We start from the raw sequence: 26749 nt of genomic DNA on the forward strand, positions 1-26749 counted from the left end.
ATGAATTTCCCCAATTAATAATGTAATAAAGGAACATATTTATACTCTCATAGTAAATTAATAAATCAAAGATTTTTTTTTAAAATAAAAAAATAAATCAAGATTGATTTCAATAAAATAAAATAAAATAAAACAAAACAAATCAATCTGTCTGCGACTCTGCGGGGGAAAGGCCACCCGCCATCTTCAAACGCCCCGGGAGAATATACCGCGTCGGAAAAGAAACCTCTGAGTCCGACGATTAATAGCGGAAAATTTGTCTGCAAGCGAAAAACCCAGTTCATTCTAATGGCGTTGTATAAATGGAGAATCCCAAAAAAGACCCGTAGCCTTGCTCTCCTTTTAAAACCAGCGTGGGATAATTCCACGAATTCAAATGTTTCTATGAACGATACTTGTTTTAATTGTGTGAAAAAGAGAGCCTTTTGTAGCAATGTGAATATAGGCACAGCGGAAACCCTCGTTTTTATCTTTACAACGAGACCGTTTTCTTTGGAGTCTCCTCAACTTCAAAAATTAAGCTCAAAGCTCACTCCTCAAATAGTTGAAATCGTCCTCAAATCCTTGAGAAACTGGAGTTCAGCTCAGCTGTTCTTCAATTGGGCGTCGAATCAACAAGGGTACTTGCACAGTTGTTATACCTATAATGCGATGGCTGCGATCCTGGCAGATGCTCGACAAAATGCCCTACTAAGAGCTTTGGCCGTAGATATATCTAATTCTCCGTGTTTTTGGACTCCGGGTGCTTTGGGCTATTATCTTAGGTGTTTAGGCAGTCAAAGCATGGTTAAAGAGGCCAACTTTTTGTTTGATCAAATGAAAGGCTCTGGTCTTTGTGTTCATAATTGTTATAGCTATAATTGTCTGTTAGAAGTTATCTCAAAAGTAGGTGATGTTAGTTTGATGGAATATAGGTTGAATGAAATGAAAATTTTAGGATTATCCATTGACAAGCACACTTTGACACCGGTACTGCAGTGCTACTGCAATGCATGGAAATTTGAAAAGGCTTTGATGATTTTTAATGAAATGAAAGAAAAGGGGTGGATTGATCAGCATGTATTAAATATTTTGGTTCTATCGTACAGCAAGTCCGGGAAAGTGGACGCTGCCTTTGAGTTGATTGAATGGATGGAGAGGAATCTAAAGTTTAGCTTGAATCAGGAAGCATTTTGTGTTTTGATTCATGGATTCTCGAGGGAATCTAGATTGGACAAAGCTCTACAACTTTATTATAAAATGAAAAAACTAGGATACATGCCAGATATCGCAATTTATGATGTGCTGATTGGAGGTTTATGTAAAAATAGTGAGATTGAAAAGGCACTAATTTTGTACACACACATGCAGCAATTAGGTATTCTTCCTGATGTGAGAATAATTTCCAAGCTGTTATCATCTGTTCCAAATGTGAGAGTGATGATTCGATTGCTTAAAGACAGGTGGAAGATTTTGGCTGAGGAGGAAAAAAATTCATTGTATTATTCTGTTTTAACAGGGTTTGTTAACAACGGATTCATTGATAAAGCTTATGATCTGCTGAAGGTGAGTATGGCAGCTGGAGTGGGCAGAGATATTCAGGCGGACAAAATCTTTTTGGTCGAGGAAAATCTAGTTACGAGTTGTTTTCAAACTGTAATTGATGGTTTGTGCAAATCAGATAAATTAGATATGGCTCTAGACCTATTTTACGATATGGATCCAAGCGGTTGCAAACGTGATTTGTTACATTTTAATAATTTAATTCAATGCTTAAGCAATGGTGATAGGTTGGATGAATGTTTTGATCTTCTAAATATGATGAGGAAGTCAGAATTTCAGCCGAATCATTTCACCTTCAACGCCATATTTGGGTGTTTATGCAGGCGTGGGGATTTTGCAGGGGCTCTTGATATGTTTAAAGAGATGCGTGCAAGTGGGCATCAGCCATGGATAAAATACTACACGTTACTTGTCAAAAAACTTTGTGAACAGGGAAAGGCCGTTGAAGCCCGTAATTTCCTTGCTGACATGAGAGAAGAAGGATTCCTCCCTGATACGATTGCATATTCTGCAGTAATCAATGGTTTTATCAATATCAATGAGTTAAATCAGAGTTTGGAACTATTCGAAGAAATTTGTGAAATAGGCTATTCTCCGGATGTAGTTGTCTATAACATTGTTATTAAGGGGCTCTGCAAGGCCTATAGGATAAATGAGGCTGAAGAAATTTTTAGTAAGATGCTTGGCAAGGGGCTTGTTCCATCAGTTGTTACCCACAACTTGCTAATTGATTTGTGGTGCAAAGCTGGTGATACTGATCGTGGTATGCTTTGCTTTTCAAGGATGAAAGAGAAGAAACAGGAGCCCAATGTCATTACATACACAACTTTAGTTGATGGATTATGCAATTCTAGAAAGCCTGATGATGCTCTAAAGCTTTGGATTGATATGGAGCGTAATGGATGTGACCCGAATAAGATTGCTTACATGGCTCTTATTCATGGGCTTTGCAAGTGCAAGGAGCCCGATGCTGCTGTGGTCTATTTGCAGAAGATGGAAGAGAAGGGGATGTTTCCTGATGCATATATTTACGAAGATTTAATTGTTGCTTATGAATCTAAATCAAACACAGCCATGGCTCACCTAATATCAGAAAAGAAGGCCAAGCATGGCATTTCTTCCTGACCAGGTAAATTTTGTCGCTTAAAATTCAAAGCATATGTTTGTTAAATTGTCAAGGAGAGTGTGTAACATGATTTTTGATGTGGGAATTGTTATGTATATCATGTTTTAATTAATTCTCTTATATAATGTTTTAATTAATTCTCTTAGTTTCAACTTTGTTATCTATATATGGTATCTCTTTAGTTTCCTACAATGATTGGAATTTTAGAATTTATAACCAGCGGATCGTTACCTGAAATAAAAAAAGATGGTGAGTAAGCTTCAAAACTATCAACTATACCATCATACATGAGTTTAGTAGTATACCGTTTGTTAGTTGGTAACCTAGTGGTGTAATTAGCCAACCAGCTGAAAAGGTTGTACCTTGATGATTCTATGTAACTTTCATAAACACAGTGTTGGTGAAACCTGATTAAGAAAATAAGGACTTGAATAAATTGTTGAGAACCGGCATTCGACTCGGTAATTTGAGGGAATAAAGGCATGACACAACGAAAAATGATATTCAGAAAGAGTAAAGCTAGTGCACTGTCACTTATCCAATAGTAAGCATAGGGTGCACTATGCATGAATTGGTATAAAAAGTTAAAAACCTTGAGCATGCATAGTCACATAAAAAAATAATTTAACTAATACATAATAAAATATCCCATCGTGTATTATATGATCAGTATGTTCCTGTGTATGGGAGAAATCGCGAACAACTAATTATCACTTGGCAAATTGTGAACAATTGATTTCCCTTGGATTACATATTGTGATGCGGAAAAGCGTTTGCTGATACTTTTGAATTCTCCAAGTGACATGGTGTTTTGTGGCAACCATTTGTTATTTTAGGTTGTAACACTAGACAACTCAGAGGTGGTGCTGGAGAAAAACGAGTTGGGGTAAAACAATTGGGAGAAGTATGTTGGAAAAGAATAATGAATTATACTGATACTCTGAACCTGATATCAAACTGGAAGATTATCATTCCAAGACTCTTTATCATGGGCTATCCATGACTATCGATGGTGCAGATCCATGTTTATCTTGAGTATCGTATCGATTCATTTGTCACAGGTAGTTGCTGGTGCAACATCTAACTTATTCCCCAGCAAAATTTCTTACCTGATGATTGCTATTTTGTGCTTCTCTCTACTGATGATTGCTAATTTGTGCTTCTCCCAGCTCAAGGATGAGTCGAGAAACTAAGGTAAAGTTCTGTTTTATTTTTGGGTATTTTTGGAATAATATTTTCAAAGTACTTTTCTGGAAAGTATTTTTTTAAAATGTGTATTATATTATTTGGAAATGTGATAAGTATTTTGGTGTTTTTTTAAAGAAGCACTTTCCATTGTAGATGCCATGCGGCGTTCTTAAATTATTTTAGTGGCTTTTAAGATTTATTGATTATATTTTAGAATATTCGTTATTGGCTTAAAATTATGTAAGAATGTAGTTGTTTTGAGAATGTGAAAATTTGAACTGAAAATAATAATTATATAGAAAATGTGTTGAGATATACATGTTCTGAGAAGAAACTGAAAATGGGGTGAAAATGGTTGTTTCTCATTTCCTAAATAAAAATATTTTTGGAAAACAAAAACAAATAACTGCCATATTTTCCCCTTGAATTAGATACAGTAAAACTTTCCCCAATTGTTACCATTATTTTGTAGTGTCAGTCTATGCTCCTTCAAGTTCTCGACATGGAATTGGATTGAAGAAGTTGGTGCACACCTGGATGAAATTCAGAGAGAAGAAAAACATCATATTGGTATGCTCTTATGTTTAGCTTATGTTGATTTGTGTTCTTCATGTTTTGAGGATTTACTTGTGTCTGTGTTTTAAAATTTATTTTAAACTATTTTTTTTAAATAATTTCACCTGGCCAGGCATGCATTCTACAACCTGTTCTCCTTCCCTTTTAAACCCTTCTAGCTGTTGTCCAGAAATTCTGTTTTAAAATGGTGTTTTGAATCTCATGTTACATGTCCTTACTTGATTACACATACGATTAGTAGCAAACATCATTCATTTACAGACATGCCGAATCACGTTATAATGTGTTCCCCAGATTTGTTGATACAAAGTTCTGGAAGCTAGTTTCAGCTGATGAGCGCCACCATGTCATTCAAAAATCAAGAGCAGGCATGGATGATGATTGATGAGTATGTTGATTTTTCTCTTAATGATAAGGTAGTGTCCAAATGAAACCAGAACATACGGATTATTGTGTAATTTGAATGGTGTGCGTAGACATGGCATCAGAATATGAAAGTTTTCACATGAATTCGAGGCTATGATAACACCAACAAAACCAGGAAACGACTTTCTCCAAGGATTTATTGCCCAGCTTAGTTTTTAAAAATATAATTTAAATGAAAACTCTGTCAAACCAAAATAAGTTTTATACATCATAAATATCAAATCGTACATATTGGCTCGATGAAGTGAGATCATCCCAAGACTATGGATCCACTTAGGTTTGTAGGAGATTTTGACTAATGTGGAGGCTGAATCATGTACTATTAACACAGCCCTTTAACTTTGTTTGAATTCCAGGTTATTTCGTTTGGGTCTGATTTAGATCTATTAGTCATGTTAGCAGTCATTCAATGTAGGCTTCGGAGATGTTTATTGCTTAACAAAGATGGAACTCGTTGTAGCTCTAACCAAAATGTATTGGTCCATATGCTATATAATCATGGGATATACAGGTGCAGCTCAAACTGGATAAAATGACTTCCGCTCGTGGCAAACCTTGGTCATTCTGTACAAATAACATTTGCCCACAAGTACCGGCGGAGGACCACCCCTGGTTTAGAATTCGATTCTTGGGCTAAGTCTCCCCCTATAAAAAGAGGGCCTTAGGCGTACAGGAGGAATCACAGGACCGGCAAAACATTCCATTAAATAGATACCAAATCTCAAATTAACATAAAAACAATATAAAAAACATGATATTTATTAGTTGGAAATACTCTCATGTTCTATGTAATTTATCAAAGGACAATATTTATTATTATTTTTTCAAGTTATTTTTTGGTAAATTTTTATGTTCTTTTCTTATTTTTCTGGGCAAAATTGGGAGAAAATCAAGTCCAAGTTGTCCATGAAGTATCAAAAAATCCACTTGATTTAAATGACACCTAATTGTGCTATACTAACTCTACGCGCCGATGATAATAACTAAACGTAAGCTAATGTAAGTGCAACGGTTTCTTCCCTGTGAGGCCTACGACTTGTTGACTAATATTTTACGTTACATGTCCTTATCAAATTATTAATTAATATTGGGAGACAATATTTTAAAAAGCAAACTAGCTAGCCACGTTAATTATATAAATAAAAGGGTAGTTAGTGACTATTTCTTAATGTATAAATATTAAACAATTAATTAAATATAATTTTATATTTGATACTTTTTTTTTGTATAAAGTATAATTATGATGGATCAATTTTTTTCCATCCAAATTTTATATTTGTATATTAATTTTGTTATAGTTTGTTTTATCGTAAAAATGAGTGTTTACCGATACTCAAACGGTCGTATAGTAATCGACTTCATTGCCTAGGCCGTCTCCCTACATTTTATCCCACCATACTGTCACCTAATTAGGTGACAAGGGTCAACTTCGCTGTCGCTGGAGGCACCGTGATCCGGGGCGGGTTTTTATTGAAGAATAATATCACATTTAACCTTGTTCGCCAGTCGGCCCTTCAAACTCAACTGGTCTGGTACAAAAAAGATAATGGAGAGTGAATTAAGGGTGTAAAGATATGAAAAAGACACCTAAAGAGCGCGCAGGTTTGGCTTGAGGGATGCTTTGATTTGGTTGGGTGAATTGGGATCCAACGACTATACTAGCATTCTCGGATCTTCAATATCCACTAAGACCATTCGACGGCTAGCGCTTTCCATTATAAGTATCATTAGATTCTTGCAGGTGAGAATCACGACTCTCCCTCTTACATTTTCAGAATATACAAATATTTTTCCAGCAGTAATATAACATAAAATCATGACATGTCGACACTCCCGATATCATTTTCTGAATTCGTTTCTTTAATGCTATGCTGCTACATATTCACGTTATTCTCGAGCTAGCCTTGCATCATGCATACGAGCATATCGTACGTGCACATTGGCAGAAAAAAATGCAGAAAATAAACTTTTTCACAGGACTTGAAAAAGCACAAAAATCCCATTATGAAACAAATAAACATAAAATACTTTTTATTTCAACGATTTAGGGGCAAAAAGTTGCACGTGTATCTATTTTTTTCAGATGGGAAATACTCAGATCCCATACTACCGCATCATGGTCTGTGAGCAAATGGCTACCAATTTGGTCTGATCAATAGCAACTCAAAAAAAAGATAATGGTCAATATATATCTCTGTATGCATTTTGGGTTAAATAAAAGTTACCCCTGAGGTTAATATATATGTTATTTGATGCTATAGAAGATATTTCTTTATTTCTTTGTTTCATAAATTTTTACATGTATTAATAAACAAGGGCGCAAAATACATAGTAATTCAAGGCCTACCAGCAACAGGGTGCACAACTTTTTCCTTCACTTTGGCTTCTCCACAAGATAGCCAGGGACAAAAATGGCAGTGTCTCCACCGTGAACAAACTTGCTCACTCTCACGCCGCCGCCCTCAAAACCGAACTCGAGAATCTCAGAAAAAAGTATTCACAATCGGTAATCGCGTACGCGGATTTCTACAAGTCCCATCTGGAAATGATCAAGAATCCAAGAAAACATGTGTTCAAAGAACGGTTCAAAGCCTGCTGTGGATACGGTGGAGGAGAATACAACTTCGATCCGTTCAACACCTGCGGTTCACCATCCTCCAGTTCCTGCGATAACCCTTCGGAGTATATTAATTGGGATGGGGCTCACTACATTGATGCAGTCTGCAAGGTGGTAGCGGACCTTTGTCTTAAAGGCACCTCTTGCAATCATTCGCTTGATTATTTGCTGAGAAAGAAATTAAACTGGAGCAATACGGTGGAATAATCGTGTTTAAAATGGATTCATGAATCCAAAACTTTTGAATTATATTATCTAATCTTAGTGTTGGTTTTGTTCCTTGATTTGGACGATCAAATATCTTCACATAAAATACTTTTTCGTGACGTGACGTTGACATGTGCGATGTCACATCAACAATCACATTGAAAAATGACTAAAATTACAAAAAAAAATAAAGACTGAAACTGAAATTTGACAACACAAATATTAGAATCGCAAAGAGGTCACAAATGCATTTTTCTCTTATTAACTCAAAGCTTCATTTTTCTCTTGTTAACTCAAAGCTTCAATTTTCCAAGGACTTGGAAATTATGGGGAAATCAGAATACTAGAAACACGAATATCATATATATGTATAGTAATCGAATTTTCTCCGAAATCTCTAAATTTCTATCAAAATTTTGGGTTTTCTAGCTCAAACGAAATCACAGTACTTCGTTAATTCTTGCGACATTTCCATCAAAATTTAAAGTTATCAAGATTTTAGCAGAAAAAAATTGGGATCCAAAGGTTTGGCCTTGAAATAGTAGTAAAGAAAATTTCACAATGAAAAATGACTCAAATTATATATTTTTATTTAAAATTTTCAGCATTAGCAAAAAAATATTTGAACTTATTCAATATTTGTATAGTAAATATTCTTTAGAGATTTTACTGATATTGTTTATAGAGTTCAACTTCTAACTTATTTGCAAACGAATGGATGGATAGCTCCTCTTTGATGTTATAATTACTATGCCCATTAATTCAAAATATTTGACACAAATATATGTAAGTCAGAAATGGGATTTATTAGTTCCAATTTCTTTCAAGTCAGACTCATTTACAAAAGAAACACAAAACCGAATAAGAAAAGCATGCGTTTCGAGCCTTAATGATCGAGAACCAGGAATAATATTTCTTGAACTTAAAAGTTGATGCATATTAAAAAAAAAAAAAAAAAAGTAGTCGGATTTTACATTTCCAGAAAACTTTTGAACCACACTTGTATTTATCCTTCTGTTCATACTCCAACTCCAAATCATCTGATTGCAAGGAGTTTTTGTCTGTATGCACGCTCAAATATAGCTCAATTTCAATGACATATATCACTGATAACCAATTCAACATACAGATTTTACAATTGTTTCCAACCGAATATGCCGTAAAGTAACACAAAATATTTCCAACCATCCAAAACACAAAAATATTTCCGGTCTAATATGTTCAACCATCCAAAACAAGAAATATTCAACCATAAAAATCAGCAACTTTGTTTTCCAAATATCATCAAGCAAACAAGCATCCAAAATGAACACCCGAAAAAAAAAGACAGCGGTCATCCAAGTTATTATTGAATAGCTTACATGGTTTTTCAGACTTGCCAAGTACGATAATACCGGTGCCAAATAATTAAGCAAACTCCAGTGGGTTTTGTTGTTTCCGATGAAAAATGACCAAAGTAAAGAAATCAAAGTTACATGTAAATCAAACATTTACAAGTTACATGACTAAAACTACAAGATTTCAAGAGGTCACGACATCTATATAAATTCGACAGTTTGGTGATATGGCAATATAAAATATTGATATATGTAGTGTCCACGTCAACACTAAGCGATAATGACAAAAAAAAAAAGCTACCGGATAAGACCCAATAATAACAACTTAGAAAACCAAAATCTAAAATTGGTTTGACTCGATCGAGGACCATTTTGACAAATTTTCCCGTTGCTTTGAAAGTGCAAATCACATAATTTTCACGATAAAAATCTCAAAAAACAGCAAAAGCAATATTGGATTTAATATGAGGCCACAGTCCACGATCAATACATAGATTATTTAAACTGATCGACCTAATGAATCAACTCCTGTATGAACAGGGTTCTGATCCAAACATTCATTTCTTACTTAAACAAATGATAACATTGAAGAACGATGGTTTCTCCGTTGACAAATACTCTGCAAGTTTCTTAGCATACCTCACATACAAATCATCAATAATGGAGCTCCCAAAATGGCTAGCCAAGACTGGTTCCGTGTAAGCCCGAATGAAATCTGAGACAAGTTTTCCACGCCGGTAGTCGGGGACAGATCCCTTGGGGCCAAGGGCCGATGCTCGGTCTTCTGTATTTTCATGTTCCACGTGTGCATCCCAGGGAACTAGAAAATGCTCGAACTTGTCAAGATTGAAGGATCCCTCGTTGTGTATTAATGCCTCCACTTCTTGTTTGCATGGTGTGTATATAGGCATGTTGAATGAATGTAAATCGGTCTCCTTCACATGTCCCTAATTTATTCATCAAGCAAATTGATATTTTTGAACTTTGTAGTAATATTTTGATTATCGATAATGCAAATTATGTAATAAACGTAACTTTGTTTGCTTTACAATTAATTATACACACTTTTTTCTTCTTTCTTCTCAAAAAAGAGTTTGCATCATTTTATGGTTATGAAACTCATGTGATTTGTAGTGTTATTATTACAAGTTGGAAGTCGTATCTTGGGAAACGATTTTCATATCCTGTGAGCACCATGTGCGGGACAAATTCGTCTCAAGGACAAAGAGTTTACCCTTGTCTCTACTTCAAATTACTAATATATCTTCATGTGTTTAGTTATGTTCATGTTACCGTTCAAATGAAAATGTTAAAAAAGAATCTCTACCAATATATATCCTTAAAAAATTTGTGAAGAAAAAAAATCATTATCGCTTTTCTAGAGGTTGCAAACACTCCATAAAACTATCCTAAACCATTAAGAAAAATTACAATTTTGGTCATATATGTTTGACTATTTGCTATTTTGGTCGTCTGTATTATCATATTCTAGTCTTACTCCTATATCTTATCAAATTTGACAATTTTAGTCATTTTTCACTGGATTACTGATGTGAGCTGAGTAATGCAATGGGAAAAAGATTGTAACTGTAAAAAAAAATAACGGAATAAAAATGAAGTTTGACAACACAAAAAACCAAAATCGCAGAGAGAAGACAAATATTTAGGACAAAATTGTAATTTGGACCAGTAATATTTTCATGCATACCTCATTAACCATTTCAAGAAGTACACCTGCAAGAAGTTTGAAATGAGTACAATCATCTTTTGTAGAGGGATCCTCGACGCTTCTGCCCACAAATGTCGGAACCATACGCCCACCGCATGACATTTCTTCACCTCGAGAGCTCAAGAATGTCGTGAAATCTCTTTGGTATTGCCTTGCATATGCATCGAATATCTCCGGAGGACTTGCCATTGCCATGTGAATATCTTGTTTGTTTTTCTCCAATCCGTCCGGGATCTGTATGTATAATATATATACATGCGATATTTCAATATAGTTAAAAAAACAAAATTTTAAACATCACAAACGAGAGAAAAGGACATGAACTACTGCTCTGTTTGGCATTAATGGATTATTATTATATATACAATTAACTGAATCGCGTGATGATTTATATATATATATGCATTAATGAATTCCCACTTGTGAATTCTAGTATATAAATTTATAGGGACGACGAATTTAAGTGCCTTAGAGAGCCATTGGAGACTGAATGATGAGTAGACAAAGTTGAGAGCGTTGGTAGGAAATAGCCTGCCATAGAAAGAGCCCGGCAAGCCAGATATGAAACATCGAAGCCCTTTGTTTTTGGCAGGATGATCATTAAGTTTCTTATAAAAGTCGGGTAGCAACTTAAACAAGTTGTTGAAGTCATTCCCCGAGAGATCATTTAAGAATACTTCGAATTCAGGCAGCTCATCGACGTTCTTAAGTTCACACAACCCTTCGATCGTCCCAATTATTTGAGCGACGACAGAGAGCGTGTTCGGCCCCGATGAGCAACCCAAATCAGCCATCTTGAAGCACTTTGGGAAGCCACTATCAGCCAGCATTTCTTTCAGGGTCTCATCCAAAACATGCCTCGCTTTCGATATCCCTATTTTCTGGAGAAAACATAATAATATAACATGTGTATCAGCTATAAAAGAAATGAATATACTTTGTAAAAAGTTGGTTTGAATACTTTTAATTTGTATATATATATATTTGAGAGATGGAATTACTTGATGCGCTGAATTGTTGGCATAGCTTCTAACATCATCTCCTGCAGTCATATGCACATCAACTTCCTGAACTCCCATTTTCTATGTGGTTAAGTTTTTTCTTGTAATAATCTTTCAAACTAACATCATGTATTTATATACACATAATTTCAATCAAAATAAGTTTAGCTCTCGTCAGAGACGTAGCCAGAAAATATTTTGATTCTGGACTGAATGAATCGATAAACAACATTAAATAATATAAATCAAATATTTAAAAATTAACTATTAATATTAAAGAGTGATACAAACCAGATATAATAAATTTATTCCATCATTGGGCTAAAAATTAAACATACAAGGCTAAAATTTTAAAAAAATAAAACTCAATCCATAATTCTAATTGGGCAAAAAAATGTAGCCTGAGCTGGAGCCCACCCCAGCCTTTGGGGTGGCTCCGTCCTTGGCTCTCGTTCTCGTTCTCACTTCATATTCCATTTTTAACGTACGTTTGTCTATTGATAATTTCGGTCTTTGCTACTAAAATTGATTTCGAGACAATTTAGGCTTTTTTTAATTAGAAAATGATAGTGTTACATTGGCAAGGTATATGAGCGTCATATCATCGTCATATCAACGTCACATAATCGTAAAAAAAAAAAAGATAATGGCACGCAAGTTTTTAACTATTGGAGTTCTGATCTTGTTTCTTCACGTTTGACGCTTTTTATTTAAATCACTTTATTCGATGAAAATTTTACTGAATACAATTAACAAATGTACAACTCCAACAAAAGTCGTACGTTGAATTCTTGAACCTTTCGTAAAATATATTAAGTAGCTAGGGACGTTTCCCGACATTTTAATTTAAAGAAGATTATCGAACGTGGTCTTGGTCGTCGGGACATGCAATTGCATATATATATATACAAACAGGTTTGTCAAGTGGATGGTTAAATGGGTAATGATTAGTGACTCGAGAAAATAATCTTAACATGTGTGTTAATATTGAGTTATATTTTGTGAAGGTGTAAGAATGATTGGTCAATAAATCATGAAATCTTTTCCCTTTATTATAAGTATAGTAGGAGCTCTCTCTCACACGGGTCGGCGGCAAGGGGGTGGGGTGCAAATCAAGGGCCGATTTGCATTGGAAAATGTTGATTTGTGTGCAAGCGTAGGACGCGATCTGGGTACATCGAATATTGGACCGATCAAGACAAAACTTTCCACCAAGGTTCACTCCAGATCTTTCTGGATGTGACCTTACACCTGGCTGACTGTTGATGCTCCAACTGAACAACCTTTGGTCTTTCAGCTGACCAGTCTGTGAAACCACACAACTTCCACTCTCACATACTTGCTTTGTTCTTCTTCTTCTTGTTACTCTACTCCAGCTCGTAATAAAGTTCAGATACTGATTCAGTTAGCCTAAGTAGTATCTTTGTGCTAGTTTATTACTGGTTATCTCGTTGCATCCTGAAAAATAGTCTTCTAACTTGATCCTTGAAGCATACACAGGATGAGACAATTATGTTTCAAAGACACTGTACTAACATCGATTTGTTTTCCTGTTTTAGTCTTACATACTAAAATTTCTTACGACATCCCTCGTTGGTTTCTGCTCGGAGTTTACTTGTATTTTATTTCTTCGGAACTAAGATATGTGCTTACGGTATATATTTTACTTTTGGGATTTTGCTCATGTATCTTGATTCTTCACAGGCATTCGGCGCAGTTGTATAATAAAATTTAAGTCTTTGATGACGTAGATAATAATAATAATAATAATAATAATAATAATAATAAATAAATAAATAAATGTATGAGGTCTCACAAAAGGTTACAAAACTATTTTCCCAAAAAAAAAAATTGTTAAAAAACCTACGAAGTCAAAGAAAATGATCGGTTCTTGTAAACCACGTAAAATTATGAAAATAAATCTTTAAAGTCTCTTATTTAACATATTAATGCACGATATTTTAATCAAATATCAGCAGACTAAAACTAATTTAATAATTCTTTATAAATTAGTCAATATATGTTGAATTAAGTGGTTTGTCAAACGTAGTATTATTCATTAAATGGTTTAAACCTGAAAAACCGATCGAACCATAAATTTCGGTTAATTTGTTTCGGGTTAAACAATTTTTCGTTATGTTTTGATTTTGATTTTCGGTAATTTGAGTTTTATAATAAAAAAATCATTAAAACTCAACCATCCTTTTTGCATCTAATATACCAATTCAAATGTATAGTTCATAGAGAGGAGAGACCCATGAATTTTGTTCATAGGGATGAAGATCAACTATCACAAAAATCAGGTAAAAACTTACGTGAGACGGTCGTATTTTGTGATACGGATCTCTTATTTGGGTCATTCATGAAAAAATATTACTTTTTAGACTAAGAGTATTACTTTTTATTGTGAATATCGGTAGGGTTGACCCGTCTCACAGATAAAGATTCGTAAGACCGTCTCACAAGAGACATACTCCAAAAATTAAAACATAATAACGAAATTTGAATCTTTATTAAATTTCAAATTCATTTATAGTTACAATTGACCCTGAGACTTGACATTAAAAAAAAATTATTAATAATAACTTCATTCGACAAGATTTAAAAAAATATACAATTATCAATATAAATAATTAAATTATCTTTCACATATTCATCTCTCATTCGATTACGAAAAAGATTTGAACTTCATAGCAAAAAATGATTTCTCCTTTGCAACCGATAAAATCAAAGCTAAACTCACAATCTTGTAAACTAATGGGGTTGCGATCGGTAAAACCATAGCAGAAATTTAATTGACGAAGACTTTCTAAGGTAAATTGCACATTTATTTAAATAACTTTATTCCTAAATAAAATAAAAATGTATAGTTCCAAGAAAGTCAACGGTTGGGTCCTTTAACCAATAAAAATAAATAAGGACGTACCCCAAGATTTTAATTGGTCGAGAAAATTACTACCTTATTTTCAGAAATAATAATAAAAAATAAGCACCTAATTTCTAGAATCGAAAGCCTAAAATTAGACATTAATTGTGTCCGATTTATCTAGAGAAATATAAATAAATCTCGTTGATACTAGGTTTTTTCAAGAACAAATTTTTGGGTCAGTCGTGAAAAATTATTATTTTTTATGTCAAAAGTATTATTTTTTTATTGTATTATGAGTAAGATTGATTTGTCTCATGAATAAAAATTCGTGAAACCGTCGTACAAGATATATACTCAAAATAAAATGTGAAAATAATGTTATATGCATTTATATTTATAATAAATCTGTTATATATGATTATGAAGATTGTAAGAGGTGAAATAAAATTTTATCGTGGTTCCTGAGCTAGTTCTATATTTTTCATTTACAAATAGAAATGATGCTTAAGAGAAAATATAAGAAATGAATGGTTGCATCTTCACCTGTTTGGCTCAATTTTGTAATACTTGGAATTAGATATAGTGCCGAATGTATAATTAGCGTATCAATTATATCGAAATATTACGTTATATCGAGATTTTAGTGCGGTATCGATATATAACGTTTTATACTGAAAAAATACCTTATACTTTTTTTTAAAAAAAATTAGCTTTATTATTTAAAAATATTGTATGTTTAAAATTTATATATTATTTTGATATTTCAATATATACAAAAAAATTCAAACTTTATACTGTTATCATACCGAAAATTTCGATATCAATATCATATCGCACCAAAAATATCAGTATTCCAAAATTTTCATAAAATTTGATATTTTTCGGTATGATAACCTCGATATACTAACATTTGATATTTTTTCACACACCTACAATTCAGACGGTGCTGTGAAAGTTTGAATTCGAGAAGTTGGGGTAAGAAATGTTAAATGGGTGTGGAATTCAAAGTTTTATATTTAAATCTCTTACGCTTCATCCTGATTATTCTCATCATTTTCCACAGTGAAAAGTCTTGTTTTTATAAATTATTATTACCGGTTGAAAATAGGATTGTTTAAAATTCATAATTTGAAATGAAAATATTGTTTTGTGACTTTCTCCCATCAGAAGCTTTTATTTTTCCAATCGTTTGTTAACAAAACAAAACAAAAAAGAGAAAAACGTTAGGCACCATTTGGTCCCAATTCTGCTCTAATTATTTTCTGTCATTGTTTCATCCGCTGTTTAGCTCGATATTCTATTATAGACATGCATCATTTGGTTATCCATATTTTCTAACTTATTATAGATTATTTATCAGAACCTACCAAGTTGTTATAAGGCCCACCCTCAAAATTTCCTGCCATTACTTGTACGCTTTACAGAAGCATGGTTGATTTTATGTTTTGATTTTAAGAGACTTAGCACGAAATAACCAGATTCCACAAGTGGCAACATATTCAATTGTTCATTTGTTTTGAACAATCTTTGTTCAAAATGGCTAATGTGGTTAGTGATTTGACAGTCTACCAATAGAATGGGACAGGCTGAAGTTATCGAAAAATTGAATTTCATTGTATGTTGAATACTCAATACATAGAAATAAAGATATATGCATGTATGCATGCATGTATGTATGTATGTACACGCACACAAATACATACGGGCCGTCTGTGTAAGAGCTCCAATGAAGGGATAAAAACAGCAATCGGTTTACAATGATTCCCAAAACTAAGAGTACAAGGACATTGAAGCAAAATACATATATCCAACTATTTCTAATCTACTTTCCAGTGGTTTGACATTCATTGTGACCGCATAGATAAGAAGGCAAAGAAAATTAACTTACACGACTATCATAACATACAAGGGAGAGAGGTAAAAAGAAAAACAAAATCGAGGGATCACCTCTTTCTACATCATTTCTGTGGGGCAGGCTTCACAAATGAGAAGTCATCTTCGGTTTTAGTATCTTGTTCACTGCGAGGTATGCTTGTCTCGTATTCTATATCATCACGATTGTTTCTTATGATTAAGCTGGATGTAGCTGTCATGTTTGACAATGGCTCCTCAATATCAGATCCATCGTTTTCTTCGCGTCCATATGAACGAGTAGAGTGCCCAGTAGTTTTGAAACGTTGAAGTGTGGCACCTGTCGGGCGAAAAGGAGATCCCGTTGAAGATATGGGGCTCACGTCGCCTAGAGTTCGAGTAGGAGACTTTCCTTCTCGCCCTCTGTGCTTCTTTTTCACGGCCATATGCCATTTCTTGAGGGCCTTTGATGTTTGTTCATCAAATATTGATTTCTTCATATTTGAACCCATCTGTGTATATGTATGACAAAAAAATTGATCAGTGACGAGCAGATGAGATCAAGGGAGGACCCAAAATCTCATTCAAGGGAGCACAATGCCATCGAAAATTTTTAGATTTCAACTTTTTTGTTGTGTTTCATAGGGCTGATCGCCATCCTCATTCCGCCCTTAAATGAGCCTATAGATGTCAGTATGTTTCTTGTGAAGGTACCTGAGCAATAAGGGCATAGAGTGGAAGTGTGATGTAGCTGCATAAGCATAGAACAAAAACCCTGCAATATCATGACAAAATCTGATCAGAAAATAGGCGATTCTTGTTCCGAATGCTAAATCTCTTATCTCATATATCATATATAATTCAAATGTCACACTGCCACAAATGATGCTGGATAGGACTTACCCCAAAGCAATTTTGACAAATAGAAGCTTGATATTATCGTGGAAGCAAGAATCTATACCATATTCGTACTGCACAAGACAAAATTGCTCTCGTTGATTATGTTGTGGAGGATAATCTGGTGTTCACATTATTAATTAGAAGAGAATCGGTACCCAAATCCAGAAGAAGTATGTTATTTGGAATGCATTCTGCAAGGGTGAGTAAATTGATAAGCACGTTTACTTGCCTAATAAGACATGGATGGCAGGGATGAATCCAAATGAACAAATAAATGCTAATCATTTACATAATGATGAGGATAAAATAAACGGATCATCTTCAAAATTATTATATCCCTTTTTTGGTTTTCATTTCCCACAACACATCCATTCCCCGAATCAAAAACAAACATCCATCATAATCTCGCTTTCAATCTTTTTCTCAAAACTTCCTAAGATAACTATCACGTCTATTTTAACTCTACACCACATCCCAAAAACATTCCAGTAAGACATTACCTTTTAATTAAATACATCTTTTAAATTTTCAAGTATCTCAGTCCTATATCATGAAAAATTTGACAGAGAAAATTTATATTATGATTTGAGTAAAATTTCGGATCAATCTATACATTGATTGTCTGACTCATTAAATTGTTGCTAGCATATACCACCATTTTATTCATATATGTCTTCGTATCTTCTAAAATAATGTCTCTTAACCTTTCCCCAAAAGGTCTTCCCAAAACTTTCAAAATAAAACAAAACATTTCAGCAGTCAATCTGGTTTTGATTAATGCCTATTAAGCATTGCGCTACATCAGCCATGGTATCTTGAATCATAAATAGTTTAAATACATCATAAACTCGTAAAAATTTGGTTCGTAGCCTAAGTTCATAGTTTTCAATGCACATGCACTAAGGCAAACAAGGCACCTTAGCACCTGGGCCAAAAGCATAAGGCGAGACATATGCCTCATTGTAGTGAGGTTCTAGAAACCAAAATCAGTTAAATGTAGATTGTTAAAAAAAGGGAAGGGGAAAGATCTTTTTAAATATAGTTCCAGATTTTAGGAATTAGAATATATCAGTAGATACAATAGAATAAATTAGAAAAAATACAATTATTTGTTTCCACTATCTTGTTCTCCTTGTTTCTAAATAACTGGTGATTTATTACCCATGAATTATCCAATAAAATAAGGAGTTATTTTTCTCTCCTACAACTCTGATATTATGAAACAAATTGTTTTCTAGCATTCGATAGATTTTTCAAAAACTGTTTATCAACGATAAAATCCTGAATTTAGAATACATTTATGCAAGGCATGCTTAAAGTGTGCTCCGAGCCTTTCTGGCCAACCAAGGCAAACACACACTTCGCTGAAATGCTGTGCCCCTACAATGCACCTGAACCCAGAGGATCTGCGCCTAGTAGGTTTTTAGTAACTATACTTCTTAGTTAAAACATTACCACTAAAATTTCGGCCATTATTTGAATTATCAGCGACAACGATTTCACCAAGTTAAAAAATTTCTCAATTGAGACATTTTTCTGAATGATTGAGTATAACCCATTCCCGATCAATTTTTTCTCTCTGTACCAATCAACATGGTGTCCGACACAAGGTTCAACATCTATTAGAAATATAAGCCATTATAAACCACGATAACATTGAGTTGCAAGTCGCTATAACTTGTATAAAAGAACTTGGATGAACCACCACATTGAAGTTTGACACGAGTAAAACATTGAGTTATGCTATTCTTAGCATCTCTTACCTGAGAAAGAGAATGTTACCTGAAACAAAGCAAAGTGTATAAGATGCAACACCAACTGAGGCCGACCAAACCAGAAATATTTATCTGAGCCTTGTACGAGAGGCATGCCCTGGACTACTGCGTGTCTATCTGTTATATCAAGTGCCATCCTAGTCAAAATAGCTTGTAGCTTTGTGCCAACAGCTAATATTATCTGGAAAACATCATATATTATGTTTCTTGTTTGTGCACTCAGAATTTGTTTTAAACAGCGAAGGGCTCTTACAATAAGAGGAATTAAGGATGCCCAAAACAGTGCCCTCCAACCTGACAAAGTACAAAAGAAAAATGTCAAGGCTGAACAAATAACAAAATTGTAGGGTTTGTGCGAAGGAAATACTGCTGCAAGTATTTCAGTAAGGGACAAAATATTGCAATGATTGAACAGAAACTTACCACTAACATTTAGGAGCAAGAATAACACAAATGATCCCCAAAGTACAGGACTGCCATCCAAAATCAGATAAACATGGAGGAAAAAAAAGAGTGAGCAATTTAAATTTGGGTTTGATTGAAAAAAGAGTCGATTGGTCTAAAAATTTAAAGAAACAAATGATCCCCACAGTACAGAAATGCCATCTGAAAATCATATAATAAAGTGTGAAAAATTGTAAAGTCAGCAATTTTGATTTGGGTGTGATTGAAAGAGTCTATTGGTCCAAAAGTTCAAAGGAAACCAAAAATTTAGTTGATTATAGGTACCTTACTCCCACAACAATCTTAAAGTCATCCTCTAGTGACCTTTTGATATACTTTTGGAAGTTAAATTTGCTTCCTGGTGCCAAATGAACCTAAAAAGGTAAAATCCATAGTTAAAAATGAAAAAGAAGGAAATATACCTCATATGAAGGATATGAAAATAAAGATAACTCACGGTAATGAAGCCGTTGCGAAGGGTCAAGTAGTCAGATTTGCCAACAGACCGAAAAAATTGTCGAAAAAAGCAACCCTGCATGAAAAAGATACAATCACCTGGTTAGCGAATATATGGAAGCAGCCTTGAAGCTACAAATATGACAAATTGTTACATATGATTAGCCATCCATGTAACAAATATAATCACATCAGTTTACGCAAAAAAATCAAAGAAGAATTAAGTAGACAAAATCGCTCACAATATAAAAGAAAATTGGTATCCTGGTCCAGAAACTAGAGTGTGCCTTCACAAAAGACGTCTCGTGAGAAAGCCTGAATCTTGCAGGGTCTGCCAGTTCCACAATTAAAGTGCCAATCTGTTAAGACCTTGTCTGTGGAGCGTTAAGCAACAAAATATTGAGATATGTTATGGCTATAAAAAAATGTAATTGATACATGAATTTACCATTTGAAAATTTGTAATCATGAGACAAAGTTTCCTGCTCCCATTGCTTCCAGCCCCGACTCTGGAAAGCATACTTTATGTGATATTTCTAATATAAATAAAGAATGAGTAGGCAAATAATAATTTTATGGTGGGAAGATCATCCCATAGATTTTCTGTTCATCATCACGAGCCAAGATGTTATCAAATGAGTTAGAGAAGTGGATAAGATGTATTGCCAAAAAGTAAGATCCGGATGGTAATGTGTAAAGCTGAAAACCTAACTTCCACCAAAGTGTTGAACTAAAATTCTCTTATGAAGAAAAATTTCCAAGAATATGAAAATAGATCTTGGAGGTCAAATAGGAGATTCAAACTACTGAAATTAGAAATGAACAAAATAACAAGACCCAACGGTACCCAAGAAAGGGATTCCGAAAAAAGAGGTAGTTAAAGTGACTGACATACTGCCTCGTCTATTTCCAAAAATTTGTTCTTCACAGATGGAATGAAAATATATAAAAGCAAATAAATTATTAGAGCAATTAATCACCTTAAGTCTTCCAAGTGCCATTGTTATAGCACTGTAAATCACATGGAAGACTGCTAAAAAGAATATGAGGATGTGTATCTGATGCAGTCCATCAACTGATATAAGCGAGACATGCCCCTGATTAAAAAACATAGCCAAATTAGAGTGATATAAACCGATGAGGAATATCTTCCACCTTGAGAAAACATGAAATAGTGCAGACAAAAAAATATTAGCTAGATGGCATAGCAACAATCAGGATGGATGATTTGATGCTCCGGTTGGTGTATCCATGCAAGTTTTGATATTATTAGCTATTGCTAGAGTTTAAACCATATTCATCAAGACAGGTGCTTAAAAGTCCACCTTTAATGCTGAAATTTGTGGTATATGTAAATCTTATGCCTCGTTTGCTCCTAAGACATGCTAGTCTTTTCAATTTATATCAGCTTTGCATATTTATCTACATCCTTTTCGAAAGAAAAAATGTAACGAAAAGATTCAACAATTGTCCCACAAACCAACATGAGTTATTCTAGCGTGTTTCTATACTCACTGACACGCTCCCTAGGAAACTTATCAGGAGCCACCTATCCACAAATGTCTCCAAATCAAGCACGCATAACTTTAGACTTTTTGTGGACTTAAAAAAACGATGAACTTAGTTGATATAAGCAATACCTATCAAATTTTTTTAAGTCTATTTCTCAATTTTACAGTCTCGTACATGCACAGTTCATGTTGAAATTCATCTAATTTTAGCGGGGATCGATTCATTCATGTTCTCTTCACCTAAAAAACATATCAGTAGCCTCTCCTTGTTCTTGCTACCTTCATTCATGTTCTCTTCACCTAAAAAACATATCAGTAGCCTCTCCTTGTTCTTGCTACCTCATGGCACTGACATTCATCGCCCTCTTCAGCCTCAGTCGTCACATGGCCAATATGTCGAGTCCATGTATGTTTTTATGGCTGGCATTAATGAGAAGTTTTCACTTAATATGTTTGAAAGGTTGCTAACACATTTTGTTTGTTCAGGTGTTTTAATTCGATTTTCAACAGTGGTCGACCAAAATATTTTATGATAGGACATTGTGATAATTTTGACTTTGATAGAAGCTCGGTTCCATTTTGGTTGTATAAATAATGGATTCGTCGTTTCTTATACTTGGATTTAGATTATTAAACTTAACGATTGTCATGTTGAGAATGAGGAGATGAATGTGAAGTCGAATTGATTATCCAATGGATGCAGTTTATTTCAGTTCTGAGTTGGTAAAAATTCGAGGATTTTTTAGCTTAAATCCAAAGTCATTATCAGAGTCTCAGATTGACCAGAGTTGAAATTAGGTTCAAACATAGCAGGTTCGTTCAAGCTCAAATAAGTAGAAATTTTATGATCTTTAAGCAAGCTCAAACATGTTTAATTGCATTCAAACTAAAAACAACACTAAAATAATGCTTGTATTTGACTCATTCTGGTTTTTCACCATAATTGTGAATAGAGATGTATATTGCACATGTATAAGCAATTCAAAGATGCTTTCCAATATGAGTGCATACGTGCTCATTGTTAACTTATTAAATGAGGCTTTCTAATATATTTTTGAGTTCAACAGAGGAAGAAGTTTTAGTGAGGTTGATGGCGGACTTGATGAATGAAATCACTGGTTGCGTTTTAGTGGGACCAGTGCCACGCATGTTAACTTGAACAGTAGATATCACGTCAAAAAAATATTTACGACAGATCCTCAAGAGCAAAATGAAACTCTTCTGAACTAATGGAAAGATGAATCCAGCAGAAAAGGTCGATGTGAAAGCACAAATGGATATCATGGTGAGCTTTGCCTGATAAAAAAGTAAATAATTACCTCCTTGCAAGAAGGCTCCTTTTTCCCAGCTAAGACTCTACGCTCATAAGACAAAAGCCTGTGATGCTTTCTTTCCTTGTTTTCATTTTGGTAACCGGTAGGACAAGGCAGCATGGTGTCAGCAACATTGATAGGTATGCAGATGTCAGCAATATAATACTGGGAGAACACTAGGATTAGGGAGATGAAACCAAGTATCATCAACTCTGCCAAAACCAAAAAATTTCAAAATCTAAATCAAAGAAGTTTCATTTGAAAAAAAAAATTAAGGTAAGATGAGAATTTAAACAAAAATTTACCAGCTTTGACCTTCTCCAACGCCTCATAAAGAGCTTTCTTGTGCCTCTCAGTTAACCACTGCAAAACTTTCAGAATATCACGTAGAGGAACGTAACTCATTCACCCAAGCCAGTAGAGCATGATTTAAATTGTAGTAGGATGAATAAAGAAAATATTACAACTGAAATGGAGTTATTAAAGGCTACAAAGACCTAACAAGAGGACGAACTGATGAAATCACATAAAAGGAACATGCGCAAGCAAGATGAATAACTCAAAAGCCAAACAAAAGGATATAAGAACTATCTAATATCATATATTTAACTCGATCCCTTAAAGAATGTCCAGCGAGACTTGAATATCAATTAGTATCACGCAGGAAATTAGAAAATAAAGGAAATCACAAGGTCATGATGAGAGAAGAGGACTATGTTGATGACATGCAAGTAATAACCTCAGACCATTTCTCCAAATTATCTATATCAACATTTAGAACAAGCATCCTGACAGAGAAAGAACATCAATCAAAAATTGGTTAAATAAGGATAGAATCCACGAACTTTGGCATGATATTCAAGGAACAAATATGGAAAGAAAATCAGGATCTAAAACAATAACAAACAACTATTACCCATAAAAAGAAGTGACACGTGGAAAAAAATAACAAAATTTCACAAAGAAAGGGCAGAAATATTTTGGCATCCAAAATGTGAATGAAAAAAGGATGAAATGTTGAAGGCAATGGCATAGGTGCTAACTGATTTAATACCATTCCAACTTTGTGGAGTATCTTCTCCAAGGCAATAGAGATGAGTATAATCATTGCACAAACACCAGAAACAGCCCATGTTGGCGTCTGATCAAGATTTCTTGATGAGCCCTCTTTGCCTCCTCCACCAGCCATATATATTTGCAGAGGGACTGACAATGCCCTTTTGACAGAACACTTTCTGCGCAGAATAAGCAAATTTGAGGGCAGAGATTTGGAGCTGAAGAAGTATATGCTGCTAGTTGTCTGAAATTTCAGAGGAGCGGTTATATCATAAAGTGATGCCTTAATTACTACAATCGTCTTTATAATATCAGTGCTTGAATTTCTTTTAAGATAATCGTTCATGAATTTCTTACACTGCAACGGAAATATCTTCCATGATACATAAATTAGAGAAATAGTAGCAAATGAAGTTTTTTCCTTTGAATAATTGGTTTAAGTGTCAGAAGTGTAAAGCATTTCAAACAACGCAACTTCTAGTTACTTGTTAGTGACTGAATACCTAAAGGCCGGATGTCCTGCTATTATCCTGCATTGGAAAAGATAACATGATATTATAAGATATAGTTTTGGGTATAACTAACAAAAAATATCACCATGGAGTGAGAATCCCAACAGGTCTCACCCTTGCTTTTCAGTATACTTGACATTTTTGTCATTGTACTAAAATTCAACAGTTTAAACATGGATTTGCATAAAATGTAAATTTAAGATTCTATTGACTATATCAAATTACAGGGCGAAAAAGCATTTCAAGAAAAATCATGATCTGTTGACAGTGAGAAGTTAAAGAATGTCGACTTTACGAAGGTTAGTAGACATCGTTCGAGCTTTTTGCTAAACCAGCAGTCGTAAAACAAATATTTTATACATTACTCCTGAAAATAATCACCACTTTAACATTCTATACCACCCAACTTTTTCCCTCTCCCACCAGAACTTTGCCCCATCTCCCTGGGTTGACGAAAGATTTTTCAAATGTAATCTATCCAACAAAGTAAATCCTGCGTCTAGAAACCTTCTTATCTAAAACGATTATTTTTCCCCTATTCTGTCCACTGAAGCCCTGTATCTAATTAGTCAAAAAAATTCAAACCATACAAGTACTTCAAAAATGTAAATGCTACCAACTTCCCCACATCAGCTTGTATGGCACTTAATACCAGGATGTATTTCACCTACATCTTTTACATAATACAAATTCTGTAAGACATAGAAATAGCACAAAACATCAAGCAGATACAGTATCACATACAATGAGTCACTTCTACATGTTAGTAGAGAATCTAACATCAATTAAACTCAAAGGGATGGATCCAATGCACCATACCCAATCTTAGCATTGGACTCTAAACAAACTGAGTTAAAAATTTCTTCGAAACTAGGATTTTAGAAAAACTATACATAAAATTTTAATATCTTCACTTGGGTTGGCAAACGCCCCAAGACCCAACACCGGACCACCCTGGCCTCTAACTCGTTTAGTCAACCATTTATATTCTAAAAATTTGTCAATATTACCGGAAGATAAAAGGTGACAAATTGCCATAATACCAAATCTCGCAACCCTTTTCGTCCAATCCCTCACCCACGTTCCCAGTAACCACCCCACCCCTCGATCAACCAAAAATTCTTTCAAGTCCGCCGCCGCATAAGACTCTAGCTGCAGCCACTGGCATGGGTATCGACGATCAGATGATGGGTTTCTACCTACGCGAGAGGCTACGCTACCAGCACCAAAACCCAGCCGTTGCCTGGTTATATACCCAAAGTCACCCAGCATCCACATCTTAAATACTTGGTATGTATCAACGCCCGTTGAGTCATATAAACAACCTCTTTCCATACATCATTTCGATTACAAAATCGAAAAAAAAATACACATAGTATTGCACTACCATAAAACCAAGTTCAGCGACCTTCCCAAATGCTGAATAAAGAGTCCAACAGTGTCCATAAAATCAAACAGAATAAAGATAAAGAGAAATGTACATTCATCTTCGGATACACGGGTAAAAAGGAGCTTTATTTCTTGTTTTGCCCGAACAAAAATGGAGAATGATGGAAAGAAAGACGGTGGGGTTTGGCTGCTCATGTGATATTATGATATCTATCTGGCAAGATTCCGTCAATTCTTTAGCCTGTAAATTGGGTTTCAAAATCCGTTCTTTGTCCAAAACCGAAGGCGTCGCTATCTAATCTTTCCAGCCTGCTAAACCACTTCGATGAGCAGCCTCTGGCCATTAAAATCGAATCAAATAAAAAAAAATAGACTTCAATCCAAAATGAAAAACGAAGATGATTGGACGTGGTAAAGGCATGAGATATCATAAATCTATTATTTTAAAAAATATCCATTCGATTTATGTAGATTGGACTAAAAAAAAATGGGTCTTATTCGACTCATCTTGTGAATAATATTATTTTTTAAATCAAATTTTTATTTTTTACTACAAAATATTATTTTTTTATTAGTTATCGTACGAAAAAATATTGTGTAATAATGTTTATTTGAATAAAAATATTTACTTTTTATATTAAAAGTAATATTTTTTTAGTGCAAAAGTGTCATTTTTTTTGTTTGTTATGTTATGAAAAATATTGTGATAATATAGACTAGTTTGAGTGAAAATATTATTTTTATTGCATGTAAGAATCAGGTTGACTCGTCTCACGACTATAGATTCTGATAGCGTTCTACTCCTACATTATTTACTATTTTGTTATATTGCTTTGTTTTGATACAGTATTTTTAAATGAAATACCCTTGGGTATGGTACTTAATTTTATTTGACGATGTGTTATTTTGATGTTCAAAGCAGAA

The 26749-nt window shown here is 34.2% G+C and overlaps 3 protein-coding genes and 1 pseudogene across 27 annotated transcripts; 2 read left to right on the forward strand and 2 right to left on the reverse strand.

Moving 5' to 3' along the window:
- Positions 1-141: 141 nt before the first annotated feature.
- On the forward strand, positions 142-5676 carry LOC142553200 (putative pentatricopeptide repeat-containing protein At5g08310, mitochondrial). Of its 14 annotated transcripts, none has more exons than XM_075663279.1 (6): positions 142-2671; positions 3505-3729; positions 3838-3862; positions 4335-4426; positions 4694-4848; positions 5370-5676. In XM_075663279.1, the coding sequence occupies exon 1, from the start codon at positions 289-291 to the stop codon at positions 2665-2667; it is 2379 nt and encodes a 792-aa protein (XP_075519394.1). In that variant the 5' UTR covers positions 142-288; the 3' UTR covers positions 2668-2671; positions 3505-3729; positions 3838-3862; positions 4335-4426; positions 4694-4848; positions 5370-5676. The 14 variants fall into 14 exon arrangements, with proteins under 14 accessions (XP_075519394.1, XP_075519395.1, XP_075519391.1 ...); XM_075663280.1 differs by having other exon boundaries at positions 4727-4848; XM_075663276.1 differs by having other exon boundaries at positions 4329-4426; positions 4727-4848; positions 5370-5675.
- Positions 5677-6173: 497 nt separating this feature from the next.
- LOC142554323 (GDSL esterase/lipase At3g48460-like) lies at positions 6174-7684 on the forward strand (annotated as a pseudogene).
- Positions 7685-9444: 1760 nt separating this feature from the next.
- LOC142554446 (benzoate carboxyl methyltransferase-like) lies at positions 9445-11905 on the reverse strand. Its single transcript, XM_075665114.1, has 4 exons — positions 11750-11905; positions 11216-11629; positions 10728-10982; positions 9445-9966 (listed from the first exon to the last, which is right to left on the reverse strand). Exons 1-4 carry the CDS (start codon positions 11825-11827, stop codon positions 9577-9579), a joined length of 1137 nt encoding a protein of 378 aa, XP_075521229.1. The 5' UTR covers positions 11828-11905; the 3' UTR covers positions 9445-9576.
- A 4428-nt stretch (positions 11906-16333) lies between these two features.
- On the reverse strand, positions 16334-26140 carry LOC142553201 (MLO-like protein 8). 12 transcript variants are annotated; one of them, XM_075663282.1, is made up of 17 exons: positions 25918-26138; positions 24428-24454; positions 23923-24103; positions 23174-23231; positions 22875-23080; positions 21025-21141; positions 20493-20553; positions 20287-20375; positions 20046-20120; positions 19874-19962; positions 19568-19617; positions 19398-19438; positions 19152-19325; positions 17525-17560; positions 17373-17440; positions 17184-17244; positions 16334-16981 (listed from the first exon to the last, which is right to left on the reverse strand). In XM_075663282.1, coding segments are annotated over exons 1-17 (1740 nt in total). In that variant the 5' UTR covers positions 25920-26138; the 3' UTR covers positions 16334-16576. The 12 variants fall into 12 exon arrangements, with proteins under 12 accessions (XP_075519397.1, XP_075519396.1, XP_075519400.1 ...); XM_075663281.1 differs by lacking the exon at positions 25918-26138 and adding an exon at positions 25824-25906; XM_075663285.1 differs by lacking the exon at positions 25918-26138 and adding an exon at positions 25480-25904.
- Positions 26141-26749: the final 609 nt, after the last annotated feature.

This window comes from Primulina tabacum, chromosome 8 (assembly GCF_025594145.1).
Source record: "Primulina tabacum isolate GXHZ01 chromosome 8, ASM2559414v2, whole genome shotgun sequence".
Taxonomy (NCBI): Eukaryota; Viridiplantae; Streptophyta; class Magnoliopsida; order Lamiales; family Gesneriaceae; genus Primulina; species Primulina tabacum.

What these genes read in the sequence shown, in the direction of transcription:
- LOC142553200 (XM_075663271.1), top strand. Translation starts at nt 289, where the DNA reads ATGGCGTTGTATAAATGGAGAATCCCAAAAAAGACCCGTAGCCTTGCT.
- LOC142554446 (XM_075665114.1), bottom strand. Translation starts at nt 11,827, where the DNA reads ATGGGAGTTCAGGAAGTTGATGTGCATATGACTGCAGGAGATGATGTT. An exon ending in CCAACAATTCAGCGCATCAA is followed by an intron (nt 11,630 to 11,749) that starts GTAATTCCATCT and finishes TGTTTTCTCCAG; the next exon opens with AAAATAGGGATATCGAAAGC. An exon ending in TTCTTGAAATGGTTAATGAG is followed by an intron (nt 9,967 to 10,727) that starts GTATGCATGAAA and finishes TGAATAAATTAG; the next exon opens with GGACATGTGAAGGAGACCGA.
- LOC142553201 (XM_075663281.1), bottom strand. Translation starts at nt 25,882, where the DNA reads ATGGACACTGTTGGACTCTTTATTCAGCATTTGGGAAGGTCGCTGAAC. An exon ending in TACCAATTTTCTTTTATATT is followed by an intron (nt 20,121 to 20,286) that starts GTGAGCGATTTT and finishes TTTTTCATGCAG; the next exon opens with GGTTGCTTTTTTCGACAATT. An exon ending in AAGATTGTTGTGGGAGTAAG is followed by an intron (nt 19,618 to 19,873) that starts GTACCTATAATC and finishes TTTGGATGGCAG; the next exon opens with TCCTGTACTTTGGGGATCAT.